The sequence below is a fragment of the Onychostoma macrolepis genome, chromosome 23 (assembly GCF_012432095.1).
Source record: "Onychostoma macrolepis isolate SWU-2019 chromosome 23, ASM1243209v1, whole genome shotgun sequence".
Lineage (NCBI taxonomy): Eukaryota > Metazoa > Chordata > Actinopteri > Cypriniformes > Cyprinidae > Onychostoma > Onychostoma macrolepis.
In genome coordinates, this window is record NC_081177.1 from 15,706,179 (window position 1) to 15,724,203 (window position 18,025).

The 18,025-nt window shown below is 39.0% G+C and overlaps 1 protein-coding gene across 8 annotated transcripts in view; it reads right to left on the bottom strand.

Annotated features, from left to right (window-relative positions):
* Positions 1 to 18,025, bottom strand: part of agrn (agrin) — a 261,211-nt gene that overhangs the window by 68,010 nt on the left and 175,176 nt on the right. For all 8 annotated transcript variants that reach the window (XM_058764050.1, XM_058764049.1, XM_058764048.1 and 5 more), the window contains 3 exons: positions 14,924 to 15,148; positions 12,683 to 12,889; positions 1,140 to 1,361 (listed from right to left, as the gene is read on the bottom strand). In XM_058764050.1, the coding sequence (XP_058620033.1) occupies positions 1,140 to 1,361; positions 12,683 to 12,889; positions 14,924 to 15,148 (654 nt within the window). The remainder of the gene's footprint in view (positions 1 to 1,139; positions 1,362 to 12,682; positions 12,890 to 14,923; positions 15,149 to 18,025) is intronic.

Genomic DNA, 18,025 nt, shown 5'->3' on the forward strand with positions numbered 1-18,025 from the left:
CCACTGTTAACTATGACTTTTTCCTCAATAAACTGCTAATGTGCTGCTTAGTTAATAGTTAGTAAGGTATTTGTTAAGTTTTACTGGGTAGGATTAGGAATGTAGAATGCAGAAAATGTGCTTTATAAGTACTAATAAAGAGCCAATATGTTAATAACAGGCATGCTAATAAGTTAACTAGTTAATAGTGTGGACTGGTCCCTATACTAAAGTTACCATTATCTACATTTATCTACAGGTTTTATATGATTGTGGGAAGCCTATTATTACCTTCTACATATAGAACATCAAGCTTGCCGTTCCAAAACAAATCTGTCAAGCTCAAGCATTTCTAAAATCCTCTATTTCTAGTCCTGAATCATCAGTTTTAAGATTTCACCATGTATGCATGAAAACTGACTTGTTTGGCCCCAACCAAACCTGTTTCTTTGGGTTAAATCTCTGTGGGTAGTTAAGCTTATGTTCCAGAAGCCTGTGAGAAGAGAGATATCACTCTCATTTGTCATTTGCTATCTGGCAACATATATAGCATGATAGGCGGCACTGCAATAAAGGGCAACCGTGGCCTATAGCGATCTGAGATGAATTCTACTGCTACCAAATGACCCCCGGCATCAATTTCGAACTCTTCACTGGAGGCAGAGCCAATACACACACATGTATAAACTGCAAACACATGACACTTCTGTCGACACAATAGCCCCACCTCATTCTCTCTGAACTTAAGCCGACAGTGAAAGGGACTGGCTTTACAAAGGGCTCCAAGTTTAGCAGAAAAAGCACCCGTAATATTCCCCTCCCAAGCACAAAGACAGCCATCGAAAATGATTTACAAGCCTTTTGTGAAGAACACACATAAACATGCGTTTGTTTGGAGGGCGAGCAGGCCTCTGCAGACTTATCTGGAGCGTGCTTACAAAAGCCAGACAAAAAACCCATGACTCATGCAAACAATTACTGTGAAGGATGCTGCCCTCTTTAATTCTAACTTAAGTGCATCGTTTCAAAAAAAGGTTGCGGAGGAGGAAAATTACAGTCCTCTCTCGAAATATCGGTGGAGTGCTTAAGTGCAGGGGGTGGACGGGGATGAAAGGCAGTGAGGGAGTGAGTGGCATCAATGTGTGTGTGTGAGGACTCACCACATGGTCCTTTGTGCTGCATCTGTATCTGTTTCTGAAGGGCACATCCCATGGCCTTCATTTGGCATGAGTTGCTGTAAGTGTGCCCATCGCTCCCGCAAACAGGGTCTTGGTCCTGTGGACACGCGTCTGAGCATTCGCACACAGGCTCGCTGTTCTTAACCACGCACACGGCTCCGAACTCGCAGGTCTTCTTCAGGCAGGGGCTCTCCAGGTTAAGATCTGCCCCAAAAAGCAGAGAAACAAGTTATCATTCTACTTAGATGAAGATGGGAAAGACAAGGAGAAAGGGAAAGAGTAAAGGCTGCTAAATCAAGATGTCATTCCACTTCCCAGTGCTTAATCAGGATTCTCTACACATGGTGTTTTGACTATTACAAGAGCGACATCCGGATCCTGCACTGAAATTGCCACCACCATCCATGTTCCGCGTTTACACATGTGAGACACTGAAAATGCTGCTGTGATTATATCAAACATTTCAGGATCTGGAGTGACTCCAGTTTTCTGTTCACACACGGTACAATAATTTAATGGATTCACTCTCGCATTTAATTGTGGTTTTCACATCCATAACCACTGCAGTGTGCATGTGAAATGTCATTCCTCTTTTATACCTGTGAGACACCAAACCGTTGCTACGATTATCTCTATATCAGAAAAATTCATGTTTTTAAGTGACTCCAGTTTTCTGTTCACATACGGAAGAATAATTTTATAGATCCACTCCTGCATTTAAATGTGAATTTCACACCCATAACCACTGCAGTGGGTATGTGACCTATGCTTTATTAGAAATAGTTGATTTTGGAAACAAAACACAACCTTTTTTTCCCCAACCCATAACACCTGATGGTCTGAGAAAATGTTCTACGAACTGCTTGCTAAACAGATCTGCACTCTGACTTTGCAGCTGTAAACATGCAGCTCATTAGAGCATCCAATCAGAACACTAACTACTCACATCTCATTTCATGCATCACTAACCAAGCCTCCCTCAACTACAGACAGAAGGCAAAAAAAAAAAGACAGACAAGTAAAACACAAAGCATCATCCCAGAAAAGGGAGAGCTCTAGTTAATAATTCAGTGTGCTGGGCTACAGCACAGATATGAAATATGAACATGAAAGAGAGTAGCTGGGACTCTCAGTGGTGCCACAGTAGTTCCACAGTAAGTTCATTAACTGCTGCAGTTAGTAGACAGAGGGCCGAGGGACAGTGGGACTGAGCCCTGTTTTTGATGCCAACACAGAGGGAAAGAGAAAGAGGAGAACGAGAAAGAAGAAGTGGGTCAGCAGTGAACCAGCACAGCCCACCGTCCTCTAGAGGAGAACTTTACGTCACCAAATAAGGCTTCATTTTTCCCAATCAGGAGGAATTTTTATAGAAAAGGTAAAAGATTTATGCACAAAAAGATGAAGGAGGTTTCTAGGGGAGATTCTGTAAAAGCAATGACCCTCATTTTCAATCCAAACCTGAGTGATGTTCTTTCTTCTGTATAAAACAAAAGCAGATGTTAAGCAGAATGTTCACGCTGCTCTTTTCCATACAATGGAGTTTGAACAATGCACCTGTGAACACTGTGCCTAAAATCTTTTTTGTATGCTACAGAATGTCAAACGGATTTGGCATGACATGAGAATGAGTAAATGTTGATTTAATTAATTTTTAATGTGCGAAAAACAAACAAACAAAAAAAAAAACATGCTGCACATTTGTATGCTTAGGCTCCATAGCGGAGGGTTGAGAAATCCTAGAGGAGTAAACGTGATGTGTTTGCACTTTCACACTAAGATTAAAGACATGTCAAAATAAAGGGCAGCCCTTCAGGCACACTCAGTATTGTGTGAGAGGTAAAATGACAGAGTGACAGCAAATGTTTGCAGGTGCATGCTGGTCAGCGTATGTGAGTGTTTGTGTATAGAAGATTACATATTTTTGACTGTTTGTTTGTGAGTATGTCTTTGGACATGTATGTACAGTATATATAAATGAGAACCCCTCCATCTTCAGTGTTTGTTTTAAGAATGTGTGTGTGTGTGTGTGTGTGTCTGTGCGCCCCTACCCGTGCTACACACGGTGTTGTCACCGCAGTAATTTATTCCTGGATTAGATGCTATCGTTTCCAAATAATATTACAGACACTCAGATACATTTAATATTGCACACAAACAGCTATCATACTGCCTTCAGATAAATCAAATACGTCCCTCTCCGTAAAAATAACTTTCTTTTCCAATATGATATGAACAAATAAGGACAAAATAATGAGAAAAAAAAAATTAACATCATTGAGCTTCTTGAAGGGAGAAGAGATTTGCTGTGTTCCAAAACACACTGAGCTGCTTAAAGAGGCAGCATTTTCAAGAATGATAGTTAGGACAATATGATTTGCGAACAAAAGATCTAATTATGATTCTAATAAAAATTGTGATTTAAAATGCTATTAAAAAACAAACAAACAAAATGTGCCAGGTTTGCTAAGTGTCTAAGTGTAAATTAACCATGGTTTTATTATAGTAAAAGTGTAGTAACCATGGCTTTTTGGTGTATTGACTACAATTTGTATAACCACAGTTTTACTACAAATTCCATGATTAAACTATGGTTAGTGTAAACCATTGTTAATTTGTGGTTACCAAGGTTTAACTATAGTAACCATGTTTTTTTGAGTTTATATGTAGCAAATGGTTAATTTTCATTAGGTTTGTTTGTAGGGCTGCATAATTTGACCAAAAATTGTATTCTTAATTTTTTATTATTAATGCAGAGTAATAGTAAAAAGAACAGTTAGATACCTAGTTTCAGTGAAATTCTAAAAAAGTCAATCCTAGAACGCATTTCAACAAGCTAAGTAAAAATAAAATAAATACGATGGGAATGTTGATAATAAACTTAATTTTACGTCAATACTGATAATTATCAATAAAAATATTTCAGTATAATTTGTGAGTGCTAAACATTTTTACAGTGTTAGCTTAGCAGCATGCTAACAAAAACTGCATTGAAATGGTCATATAGTGCTATTGCTATGGTGCACACGCAGAAAGTTCTAAACTGGTTACTAACAAGATTCCATGGTAGTTAAGATGTTGTCTTAGAAGGCAGATGACTATGTAGACAGAAGGCAGCTCACTAGGTTTAGCACTAACAAACAGAGCTAAAGACTTAGCCTGTGCCTTAAATATTACTTAGCAAGGGTGAGACCCTCAGACAGTCTCATGGCTTTAGTAAACTGCAAGAGACCGGGGGAAACGATTTGAACGCAACCCTTCTCTAACCTCTTTCTGGCGCTCACCTATAATCCCGCCTCACATCTGAAGGCGGCAACCAGGGAGAAGCGCATATCAAACACACATGAAGCACAGCGTGCATCAAAAGACCATGATTAGTACTCCAAAGCATGTTTTTCATGACAGAAATCAAGCAGAGTGCCACACACATCTCTTTTAAACCCACACATGCAACTGCTCGGCTAAGCCAATGAAAATAAAAACAGAAGTGGGAAGTAAGCAGGTTACTTTCCCGACTTGCTGTGTTCCTGTGCCAATCTAAAAGTGTCCTACAGTAGAAGCTCCTCTAAGAGAACGTTTCCGGCTATTGATTTCTCTGCTGAGAACGAGAGCTTAAAATACGTCTTGAACTGGCACGTAACTGTGTAAACAGTGGATCGGTGCCTAATTTCGCAGGCCTTGAAAGCGGGCTTTTCCTCCAGATCTTCTCTCTCAGCGCCTCTCCATCTGTGCCTTCTAAGCGCCCGGCTGGAGGACAACGAGATCAGGCTCATCAGTAAAGCCCTCATGGCCTTCAAAACGCTTCAGTGACCTGTTTCCCAAGGCACGGATCCTAAAACCCGAACCGTAGCCTTCGATAATGCTTTGTCCCAAGCCACCCTTTGTTTCCTTACAAAGATGAAAGGATCACTCTCCTTTAAAAAAAACAAAAAAACCCCCGAAAAAAGTAGATATGAAAAGAAACGTTCACTTGTTCAGTTTCTCATTTTCAGTTTTTCGTCTCTAGGGGATAGGGGGAAAAAAACTTGCAGATTTAATAAGTCAAGGAAGAGAAAGTTCTCTGAGAAATAATGTTACATGCAGCCACGATTACATACTTCATAAAAAAGCAGTCTGGCTTTGGTTATTGAGATGGCTTGCATATTCTCTCAGTAAAAAATGAGCCCTTTTCGGAGCCTCTTTGAAATAGTGGGCTGCCATCCCCGAGGCCTGTGCTGCAGTGCCAGTCTTCAAGGACTCCAGCTGTAAGCTGGATGACAGCCATATGCCTTGACGGGACTGCCACTGGGACGCGATGCACGTAGAAAGGAGTGCATTTGAAGTTTTTTTTTCAGAGGTTAACATATGTAAAAGAAAGGAGAGCTGCGTAAGCGACGTTGGAAAGCGGTGGAGGACGTTAATTAGGAGCCTGTGTGAGAGCGTGAGTGTGGAAAAGCGGGTCTAATAATGAGAAGGTGTGAAGAAATAGCGGGACTCGGAAGAGCTGAGTAATTGCCGCGATCAGGCCTGAGAATCTCCGCACACCTCCGACCCCTGCGGTGTTATATAATATGTGCGATGTGGCTCCGCCTCCTGCTCTACATCTACACTGCAATTTTTTATTACGTTATGCATTTGTTCTAGTAGCGTTTAATTACTAATGCCACTGAAACATGATGTTAAGGACTATTAGCACATAGTACGAGACTCTCCTATTGAGACGGCTTCCCTACATACTTTATCCTGACAAGTCGCCCCCCCCAAGGGACACTCCCACTCACATCTTGCCACCGTTGTGTGCTATTTAAAGTGCAGGTCTCTTGAGCCAATGAAGATTTCTTTAACTTGGTTTGCAGGGCTGTCAGGACGTAGACAGTCAGCCAACACTCACTTCAGGGGGTCGGGTAAGCTCCTTCAGCTCAGCTCTGGCGCAAACTTAGTGAGTTTAGCACAGTGTGAACGCTGAGAATTATTCCTACGATCTGCTGTATGCACGCTCATGCATATTGAGATCTCCAGCCCTCGTATCGGGATTACAGGGCGTGTGCAAATCGTGATACAAACAGTCGCACAAGCGTCTCCTCCAACTCTCCGCTCCCTCGCATCTTGCCAGTATGAGAGGAGTTTGCGAGTTTCGGCAAGCTGTGCGTGCCTCACTTTTTATGCGTCTGCATATCAGAAGCAACGACTTCCCCCGCCACGTCCCCCTCGGATCTGTCTTTCTCTCTTTCGTTCCCTACCTTCCCCTTCAGCTTGAGGGGAAACATTTATAAGCGTGTAGGAGAAGGTGCAAGGAAAAGGGAGAGAAGAAAATATTAGCATGACACAAGCAGAAATCCCCCCAGAGGCGGTGTTTGGTTTCTGAAGGAGTACTTATCACCAAACAATGGCTTCAAGGGCGTAGAAACTTTCTCCCCACGCATTAAGAATTTAACCAAGGAACTAATTCTGTTGCCCTCCCCGCACCGCAAGGGAGGAAACGGATGAGGTGAGACACCGTGAAACTGGACAAGCAAGAGGAGCAGAAGAGAGAGAACAAGAGACAAAGAGAAGGAGAGAGAAGGGAGGACAAAATAAACCACACAAATTAGATTATCCCGCTATCTAATGTTGGACACATTGAAAACAGAGAGGAGTTGGTGAAATTTTGAACTTAGGAACTGGCTTTCAGTTTATGAGTGTGAATTTGAATTGAACTGGGTGCATCGCAAAGGATTTTGAATTGAAATTGGAACTGGAATGAAAGGAAGAGAAATTGACTTAACTGCAATTCAAAGAAAATCAACAAACAAATGACATCATTACTAAAATAGCTAATAATTGACTAATTCGTAATATAAACATAAAATATCTATTATACAAATATCTATTCCAACACCATGGCCAATACAATTAGACAGTTCATTAAAATAATAAGAATATTGACAAATAAATAAGCATTTTATACAATAATTTATTAACAAAATAATTACAAATATTTTTATATTTAAATCATATATATCATATATAATATTAAATATTACAAAAACATATTTATATGTCAAATTGAATCAAACAAAATTCATTAAATAATAATAATAATAATAACATGACGGTTATTATCCTATTATCCTATCCTATTATCCTAAGTTTATTCATAATACTGAAAAAAAAGAAAGAAAGAATTTCATTTAATTATGATTGTACTTCTTTAAATTCAAATTACAATTCTGCACCCAGTTTGCTACCTCAATTCAAATTCAGGAATTGAACTGGAAATTTGAAGTCATTCATAATTCAGTTCTGAATGACACAGAAGCCTGAAAACTGAGCACAGAGCGAGACGGATCCATGGATCCCTTCAGCAGAAGGGCGTCACACAGGCAGACGTTAAGACAAGCATTGCACATAGCACTCTGAACAGAGAAGAAAGGGAAGCAGAGGAGGATGAGGGAATGAGGGAAAACGAGGGGGAAGGCAGACGTGCATTACAGAAGCATGCTCTACAAAGAGCCTCCTAACAAACACACATAACAGAATCGGGCGAGGGCTTTCCAACTTACAACAGCGACCCAGATACAACCTTTCCTCACAAAGCGAGGTGCAAAGGTTCAAGCTAATTATAATCACGCTAACCTGGCTCTTCAATCTACTCGTCTAATTGGATTCATTACGCACATCTCACTAGGCCCTCCAAAGTTCAATGGGTGCTTAACTTGTTATTGTTTCGTTTTTTTGAAAATTAAGAAAAAAAAAAAAAGTTTATGCCATTTTCAGCAAGAGATGCTAATCAAATAAATATGCAAATGATAAATATTAATCAGAGTGCGTTGTCACCTGGGGCGTTGATTCCCAGGCACCTCTTTTCACACAGCTCTTGCTCAATGACATTGTCAGTAAGTCTGAGCCCATTGTTAGTCTTTATGAGTTACTGCCATGGGAACAGAGAGACAGACAGGCAGAGACAGAAAGCTGGTATATTCTGAGGGTCTGTTCACTTCACACAAGCTATGAAACATCCTCCGGACTATAATGACAGCTGTGTATTTAGGTCAGCTTCATTTGCAGGATCCATCTTGCTCTGCTTAGAGAAACAGGCTGCTTTTTTCCTTATCATTAGGAGTCCATTACGGCTGGCACACCCACCGAGTTATGGAGTTCTGAAATTACATTGGATGGAGCTGAGCCATGATAATGCACAAAGATCATCATTCAAGGTCTCATAGACTTCAGTTAGAGCAGACGCTGTATTTAATTTGATGTAAACGAAAATGAGGCTGTGAAGGACGGAAATAGCCCGTTAAATATATTGTGCTGGCGTATACCTGGATAGAGTTCATTCAACCATTGAAACCTGGAAAACAGATTCCCGAAGGGCGGTGGACATAACACAAGTGTGGTGGAAATTGTGAAGACGAGCACTGGACCTAATTTAAACTAACCAAAAACAGTATATTATCATCTGATAATACCATAGTACTACCACGGTCATCACAGTACCATATGTGACCCTGGACCACAAAACCAGTCATAAGAAGCATGGGTATATTTGTAGCAATAGCCAACAATACATTGTATGGGTCAAAATTATCGAATTTTCTTTTATGCCAAAAATCATTAGGATGTAAAGATCATGTTCCATGAAGATATTTTGTAAATTTCCTACCGTAAATATATCAAAACTTAATTTTTGATTAGTGATATGCATTGCTAAGAACTTCATTTGCACAACTTTAAAGGTGATTTTCTCAGTATTTAGATTTTTTTGCACCCTCAGATTCCAGATATTTAAATATGTGTATCTTGACCAAATATTGTCATATCCTAACAAACCATACATCAATGGAAAGCTTATTCATTCAGTTTTCAGATTATGTATAAATCTCATTTTCAAAAAATTGACCCTTATGACTGGTTTTGTGGTCCTTGGTCACATATACTGAATAGACTGTTTTTAAATATGGATATAAATATGAATATTATAATATTACCATGTGATACCATAACTATACCATCTGCAACTTCCTGTGACTGGCCTCATAACAATGCTAACAATGCAGACAATGCTAACCTACAGCAGAATATATATAAAGGGCCAGGCTAAAATAAAATAAAATATAAAAATTAATAAAAAAAGTCAAATATAAATAAAAAATAAAAAAATACAATCATAAAATAATAATAAATCAAAACAATTATGATTTAACTAAATAAAAAATAATCTTGCTACTTATGTTTTTTTTATTAATCAGAACAACTATGATTTGAATAAAAACATTGTTGCAAAATAAATGAGAAATGTTTAATGCAACAAGTATTTTTTTTTTAAATAATAATTATTTTTAATATATATATTTTTTTTTGCATGAAAATCGCCATGTGAAGACTAATGACATGCTCTTCATGAACTTTATGACAAAATAAAAAGCACATTCATCACAATACTGCTCAATTTTACAATCAGCAGCAAAAACCCCTGCAAACTAAATATGAATATTCAATATAATCGCCCAAACCTATCTGGTACCCTTTTCCTTTTGTCACTCGTCAAATGACTTTGACACAGGTGTTCTTAGACTCATCTCACACTTCCAAACAACAAACCGAAAAACCCACGCTGACATTAATAGGACCTGAAGTTTCAACACCATATTTTAAAGCTCCATCAACAGAATGCAGGTAGACTTTCAGATGAAGAATCACAGTCTGGTCTTGTGTATCTTCAGTCCTTTGTTCTCAATCTTTCTACTTTCACAGTGTTTTCTGTTTTCCTTAGGAGCTGCAGTCTCTTGTTGACCTTTCTCAGTACTACACATTTCTTTGATTTTAGAGCGAATCGTCTCTCGACGAGAGCTGCTGACACAGTGACCCAGCTCTGCTTGTCTCCAAAGACAACGGGAAGCAGATGAAACCATGTCAGACACTGGAAAAAGTACTGACATGCTCAGCGTTTGAAATGACTCTTGTACACACACAGCTTCTCTGCTATTGATTAGCGTGTGACAAGAGGTCCATTTAGAGGTTTTCCACTGCGGTAAAGGTGAGCTTTGTCACACTTGAGTGTCTTCTAAAGGACCGAAACGCACTTTAGTAAAACATAGACTTCACTTGGGCCCTTGTCAGTATGAAGGCGGTCTATAATACCCGCAGGAAGCTACTGTAGCTGTTAGCATTCCTTTTGACAACATCTAATGGGAACATGCTAAAAAGCAAAACCTGAAAAAGTCTGGATGGATATAACAGAAAAAGAGAGAGAGAAGACAAAGAATGTGACAAAAGCAAAACAAGACGACCAAGCAAAGCAACTTTTTTTCTGCATTTACACATCAAACTGAGAGCAGGTGTCCAAAGCACAAGACTTTCGCTCATCAATGCTCCGTATCTTCCTCGGCATGAAAGGCAGTCAGCCTGGCTCAGGTCCGCCACGGAGCTTTTGATGTTTAATTAATGTTCTGTTTGCGGAATATGCAAATGTAAATAAATGTATTAAAAAAACATACTGTAACTTGCCACCAGCGAAAGCCTGAAAGGACCAAAACATTTACTTTGTCAGAAATAATGAAATAAAGCCAAAGACATGAGCACTACTCCTCTTTACATGTTAATTTATGCATCTTTTCACTGAAGACTGGAAAACAATCCTAATGAGTCATAGAGGCTGATAGTGAGAAGAGAATAAAGAAGAGAGAGGGAGGGGAAAAAAGGAAAGATTCATCCAGCACTATAGTTGCCACATATGTGTTGCCAGCGAGTAGGACACACATAGCATTCAGAATAAATGAGAGGGATATTTCTGTACCGTTAAAATGTGCTCAAAATCTGAACCCTGCCAAAACAGCCCTGGATACACGTCCCATAATTAACACACTGTCCAGATCCTGTTTCTTTTCCCTTTCAAGCATTTTTTTTTATAACTGCTGCAATAATTTTGTGGTGTTTAATGCATTTTAGTATAAAGTGGAGAGTGGCAAACGAAACAGGCTACCTCTGAATTACTGTACTTGAATAGAATTTATTCTTGATAGTTAATACAGTACATTTGGTAGATACGCCAGGTGAGCACTGCAAAAAAAATCATTTAATATTTTTGTCTTGTTTGCAAGTAAAAAAGTAAATATTCATAAACAACTTTAAGATATTATATATTTATTTTTCTAAGAGAATTAAGATATTCTCTAAAAACAAGAATAAATTTCCAGCTATTGCTAACCAAAAAGCATCAAATATACTCTTGTGTTGTTAAACAAGTACAACTTAACCATAAAAAGCAATGTCTGACTTTTTCTTCAATAATTTAAACTCATGGATATTCAGCAATTATGGCCTTGTGGGGTGTCCAAATGTCCAATGGTAGCACACTTTGCGGATGCAGTGGGTCATGCAGGTATTGCTCGTCTGCATATTTGGACATCCTACGCTTTACTACACTGCTTCTTATATACTGTATAGGAGGGAAGTACACACTAGAACTCAAGGGAGAATGCCAAAGGGATGTGCCACACAAGTGCGCAAACGTTTCAAGCAATGCAAGCCCATAAACTTTCTTCTTCTATGGCCAGACTTCAATCTTCACTGAGCAATTTATAAATATATTTAGTACTTTTCATTGTCATTTTTGAATGGCAGCATATAGTTTAATGTCAGACATTTGACAGTAACCCTCTTGCCCTCTAGCAAAGGTTTTCTGCTGCCAGAGTGATGCCAGGACACTTTAAATATGGGAATGCTCGCTTCCACATTTTGACAGAGTTTTCACGTCTGCGTAATTGCGTAGATTCTGTTTCTATGCTTAAGCATAACAGAGAAACTAACATAGCTCCTATCAAGGGGGCTACATGCATGCATCCATGCAAACCGGTAGCGGGGCAACAACAGGGTCAGAATGATTGGGAAGTGATTCATCCAGACAAACACAGCACTCGAAAAAAGAAGAGCTCCATGACCTCACTTCCCTTCCAAATAGTGCCATGAGGACTGGAGCTGCAGGGAGGGCCACTCCAACCATCCTCCATCACGCAAACAAACACAAGAGACAGAGACAAAAAGGTACAGGTAGAAAAAAAAAGACATCAAACCAGCCCTTTGAGGGCCCCCCTGAAGGAGACCCACAGGTCAGAATTCCAATAAGAAAGGTCAGAGGTTGAACTCTTCCCCGCTCGCAATGAGTGGTGTGTCCGGCGGCGGCCCTGAGCAGACGTCACACAGACAAAGACAGACAGAGAGACACACTGGAACAGAAAAAACAGTTTAAAGACAGCCAAAAAAGGACATAAAAGGACAAAGGGGGAAATGACGAGACATTTGAACATGGAAGGACTGGCGTGGACGACTGGCACTGGAGGGGTGAGGACATGAATGAAACATGAAGTCAGCGTTTCATGTGTCATCAGAGCTGATGGCAGAATGAGAACGGCGTGGAAATGAAAGAGAATGAGCACCTTCCACAAGAGTTTCCCGCAGGACACAACCAAACACAAGCAGACATACAATGCTAATTAAACAACATCTATTTCGCTAACATAAAAATACAAGAACACACAGAAAAACATTGCACAATTCTCCACACTCACCACAGGGCCCTTGTTGCTTGACAGGGATGTCTGTTTCGGTCCGGCACTCTTCAAGTTTCCTCTCGCAGTCATTGGGGTATGTCTTTCCGTCCTTTCCGCACAAGGGCTTGTATGTGCCGTCACATTGTATGGGGTCGCAGGAACACCGAAACGCTCCGTTTTCCAGCAAACACATGGCGTTGAACTTGCAACCGTTCGGGCAGCCTCCTGGAGACCGGAGACACACGTATACATGCGTCAACAATGTGAAGAACGGCAGTAACTATCCTGGTGCTAATCAACACTGACTGGAGGCATCTCTCTTTCTCTCAGACATAGGATATTGACTCACTCAGGGGTTTTGATTTAATTACCGTGCCTGATTATTTAATCAATTATCTAATTCCATTCAGTTTGATTTGGGGTGTTTTTTTTCCCACTCAGAGTTGTGTTAAGCTGTCACAGACGGGCCGTGGCGGTGTGTAATTACAGCAGCCTTTCATCTGTTTGAGAAAATTAAGAGACCTATTATGTTATTGTAGAATCTGAGCTTGATTTATGTTTGATTGCATTATCCAACCTATCTTTAAATATGTGACATACATGCTGATGAAAGTGGACTCACAGGAAGCTATAGGAATGGAAGTGGAATTTCGTGAACTACATGAAACAGCTTTCACAACCCTATTACTTCCACAGTGTGACGTATTTGTGAGTAAAAAGAATATTTAATGAGATAAAATCTAGGGCAAGACTTGATTTAATCCATCGGGAATCATTTGGATTGCGAAAACTGGGAGTTAAGAGTAAAGAACGGACCTATGAGAGATTGCTGAGGAGAATTTCACTCCTGAAACACTGCTGGTGTTGTGGCTCTGTGACACTTTGTAATGTCAGATCAAAAATGTAAGGTGAAATAGGACAATTAAACATCCCACTTTTTTGTGCCCTCGTTTATCCTTTAGTTAGCAAACTAACAGCTTAGTGTTCTAGCGTAGCATAGTGCTAACCTGCAATAAAAGGCTCTTTTGATTAACAATAACATGCTCCATCTGGAATTACTGTGAAAACTGGGTGCTTCATACAAGAACAGACCAAAAAGAGAGTTTTCAGTTTATTATAGAGTACTCTCTCTTGAAATGCTGCTGGTGTAAATATCAATCCACTCCGCATAATCCTATCCCCTCTGGAAGTCTTTGTAATGTCTGGTCAAAAATGTAGCATATTTTCACAATATCTTGTTCTAACTAATAAAAATATAGCCTTTTTTAGCCAGTTATCTCTGTGTTAAGATAGTAGGCTATGCTAAAGAAAATATTAGCAAAGTTAAAAATGGTGACTAAATAGATCCCTTTCATTGTTTTCATTTAGCCTTCACTTAGCACTTCACTTATTCGATCACAATGCATCCTCGACTACATCTGGACCAGGACACGCTGATCGGATAACATTCCGATCAGAAGCGCGTTTACACTTGTCTTTTTAATGTGTATGTGGACAACATCCGGATACAGATCGCATGTTAATGCCAAGTGTAAACGCAGCCAAAGACTCTTTTGATTAGCAATAACATGAAACACATTTGATCAGGATCGGAAGGATCTAGAACAACTGGCATCTACTTTGAGGAGGTTTTGAGATATGGAAATATAAAATTATGGTAATAATAGCAAATAACATGCATTACATTAACACTAATGATGTGAGTGATACATTTTGATTTACGTATTGAGAGCAGATCCCAAACACGTTAACATGCTAGACATGTATTTAACAAAGTAAGACATTCATCGGAGACAAATGCTATCGTTTCTCGAGTTACACCGACACAGAAACAGTTGCTCTGTACGGGGACATCAGTGGCCCACAAATAACACCGCTATCGCTCACGGCACAAACACAGTTCAGACACAGGCACACACACATACACACTAAGCCACTGTTCGCGCACTATCACAGCTGAACACACACTCTCTCTGCGCTTTGCCACAGGGCTTCAGAGCGAAGCAGGGACGATCTTTTCATCACCCGTGAAGATACAGTCTTGCCACAATACACCTGCCAGAGCCCGACAGGCAAATTGGATTTGTGGAGATTGGTATCGTGTAGGCATGACAGTACTGCTAACCTGACTTAATTTGTCCAGAGCCTCCTCACCGCAGCCATGACAAAATAAATCAAATGCGGCCGTAGGGCTCCTTTATCAGACACGAGCATGAGCTCCTGGGAGTCTGTGACATCTCTGCTTTAGGAGGAACTCACCTTTCTCCTTGCAGCTGCCTGAAGAAACCTTCTTGAGCTCCAGGTTGTTCTGCAGGGCCGTCCGCTCCATCTGACACTCGCTATCGTAAGTGTGGCCGTCGCTGGCACAGATGGGTGTACTGTCGGGTGGGCAGGAATCGGCTGGGGCGAAGGTAAATTGCTTGTAGGTCTTTGGGTTCACCCGACAGGCCACACTCAAGCTGTTCAGAGTGTCACTGCAAGGATCTGAGGACAAGAGTGGAAAAAATGTGTCAGACCGAGATGGCAATTCATGACTTTCATTGTATTTTGTTGATATAATGTTGATAATCTGAATCTAAATATTGCCAAAATGTTACCAAATAATCCTAAAGTTTTCTTTGTGTTTTCATATGTGACCCTGGATGACAAAACCAGTCTTAAGTGTAAATTTTTCGAAATTGAGTATTATACATAATCTTAAGCTGAATAAATAAGCTTTCCATTGATGCATGGTTTGTTAGGATCGGACAATATTTGGCCGAGATACAACTATTTGAAAATCTGGAATCTGAGAGTGCAAAAAAATCTAAATATTGAGAAAATCGCCTTTAAAGTTGTCCAAATGAAGTTCTTAGCAATGCATATTACTAATCAAAAATGAAGTTTTGATATGTTTATGGTAATAAATTTACAATATATCTTCATGGAACATGATCTTTAATTAATATCCTAATAATTTTTGGCATAAAAGAAAAAGCAATAATTTTGACCCATACAATGTATTTTTGGCTATTGCTACAAATATACCCCAGCGACTTAAGACTGGTTTTGTGGTCCAGGGTCACATATAGGCATCAGTTAGCATACTAACAGCTTAGCCTATTACCTCACAACTACATTTATTGTGCCTTTTTGTCACTATTATTTTTAGTAAAGTCTTTTTTTTTTTGGCATTTTTGCCTTTATTGTTATAGGACAATGTAGATGAGACAGGAAGCAAAGTGGGAGAGAGAGAGGGGGAGGGATCAGGAAAGGTCCTTGAGCCGGAATTCGAACTCGGGACGCCCGTAGCACAACAGCGCTTTATGTCGGCGCGTTGCCCACAAGGCAATCTGTGCCGACTCACTATTATTTTTAACAGAAAAGGTAAAACCGTAATGTTATGAAGCTAGACTGACATGGAATAGAAGAATTGTTGAATAAAGTTGATATTTTTGTTTTCTTTGCACACAAAAAGTATTCTCGTAGCTTCATAACATTATGGTTGAACCACTGATGTCACATGGACTATTTTAACGATGTCCTTACTATCTTTCTGGTCCATACTATCCTGAATGTGGAACATGTAGTTGCGTTGCTGTCTATGCAGTGTCAGAAAGATCTCAGATTTGATCAAAAATATCTTTTGATATTTGTGTTCTGAAGATGAACGAAGGTCTTACGGGTTTGGGATGACATGAGGGTGAGTAATTATTACATTAAAACATTAAATACATAAATCTTACCAACCCCAAAGTTTTGAACAGCAGTACATGTATATTTTTCTTGTAGATCTTGATGAACTTTTTTTGATAAATGTTGGATTTAAACTCTTAAGGACAGCGCACCTCCAAGACCAGAGTTTCTGGTATCTGAGCACATGCCCTATCCACTACTCTACAGCAACAATGCCATTTTTTAACTAGAATGTTCTTCTTTTTCTAAGCATCTTCTAGGCACATTGATGGAGCTGTTGTCAGTGGTGTGTCATTTATTGAGAAGAAATACTGAAAAGTGAAAAGATAAGGGTGACAGCTGACGGGACAGGAGTGATGAGTATGTGGGAGCTGATGGGTCTTTGTGGCTGCAGGGGGCTCTGGGCCCTGGCCCTGTATGGCAAGATCATAATTGTAATAGAAATGCCATGATGGTTATTGAAATAAGTGTGACAGTTTCGCCAGCCTCCACAGTTTTTTACAAGACGACACAATGGACTTATCAGCCGATGTCGTGCTAAGACAATGCCAAGCTGCGAGCGAGTCACACAATCGTGGAAGAGAAAGAAGCGCGGAGACAGAGAGAAAAAAAAACAAGAGAGACAGAGACAGAAAGGACAGAGGAAATTAGACAAGAAAGACAAAACACGTAAACAAAACAAAGAACGAGAGGAGAGGAAAAACACAGGCAAATAAAGAGAACAAGAAAATGGGTACAAAATAAGCGGGAAATGAAGACAAAGCCACAGAGATAGAGAGACATCATGAAAGCAAATAACACACAGATGCACACATGTATAAAACGACATATTTCAGAATCAGTTAGTCAGTGGCTTTTTCCTGAATGACTAGTCAACTAATTAGGCTAGAAATTGACTAGTCAGCAACCAACCCACCCTAAATGCACACAAATCAAATCCAATACTTCCAGCAATAAATAAATAAATTCAATCTTAGTATTTTTGTCTTGTTTTACAAAAATAAAAATAAAATCTAAGCATCCTAACAACAAAATAAATGTACTTATCAAAAATAATGATTGTTGTTTTTCAAGTAAATTTATCCTCGTAAGGATGTTTAGATATGTTTTTTTCCTTAAAAACAAGACAAAAAAGCATTAGGCCTATCTTTGTTTCTCAAACATTAATAAACTCAAATAATAATTTAAGGTTACAGTCAGTTAAGTTAACCCATCCTAAATGCACACCCAATAGTTCTAGCATAAACAAGTAAATAAATAAATGTATGAATTAGTGTTGTCACGGTACCAAAATTTCAGTATTCAGTACCGATACCAGTGAAAATCCACGCTTCTCGGTACCACATGCTAATTAAAAAACACACTATTTTTAATAATAAAGTCAAACAAAAATAAAATGTACAAAAATCAATGCCATTCTTTATACTTATTTAAATTGTGTTTCAAGTTTTTCCGCAAGTAATAAAAGTATGAAAAACCAAATTTAATTTGTCTTTTAATTAAATGAATTTTAAACATTTTATTTTTTTGGTAAATAAAGGGGATTTAATATTAAAATTAAAATATGGAAGAAATATTGTGTGATTATTTCTTTAAAAATAAATATAATTTTTTTTTCAACAGTAGTAATAGTATCACATACATTCTACTAAATAATAGTAATATATTTCTGGCACAATGTCTTTA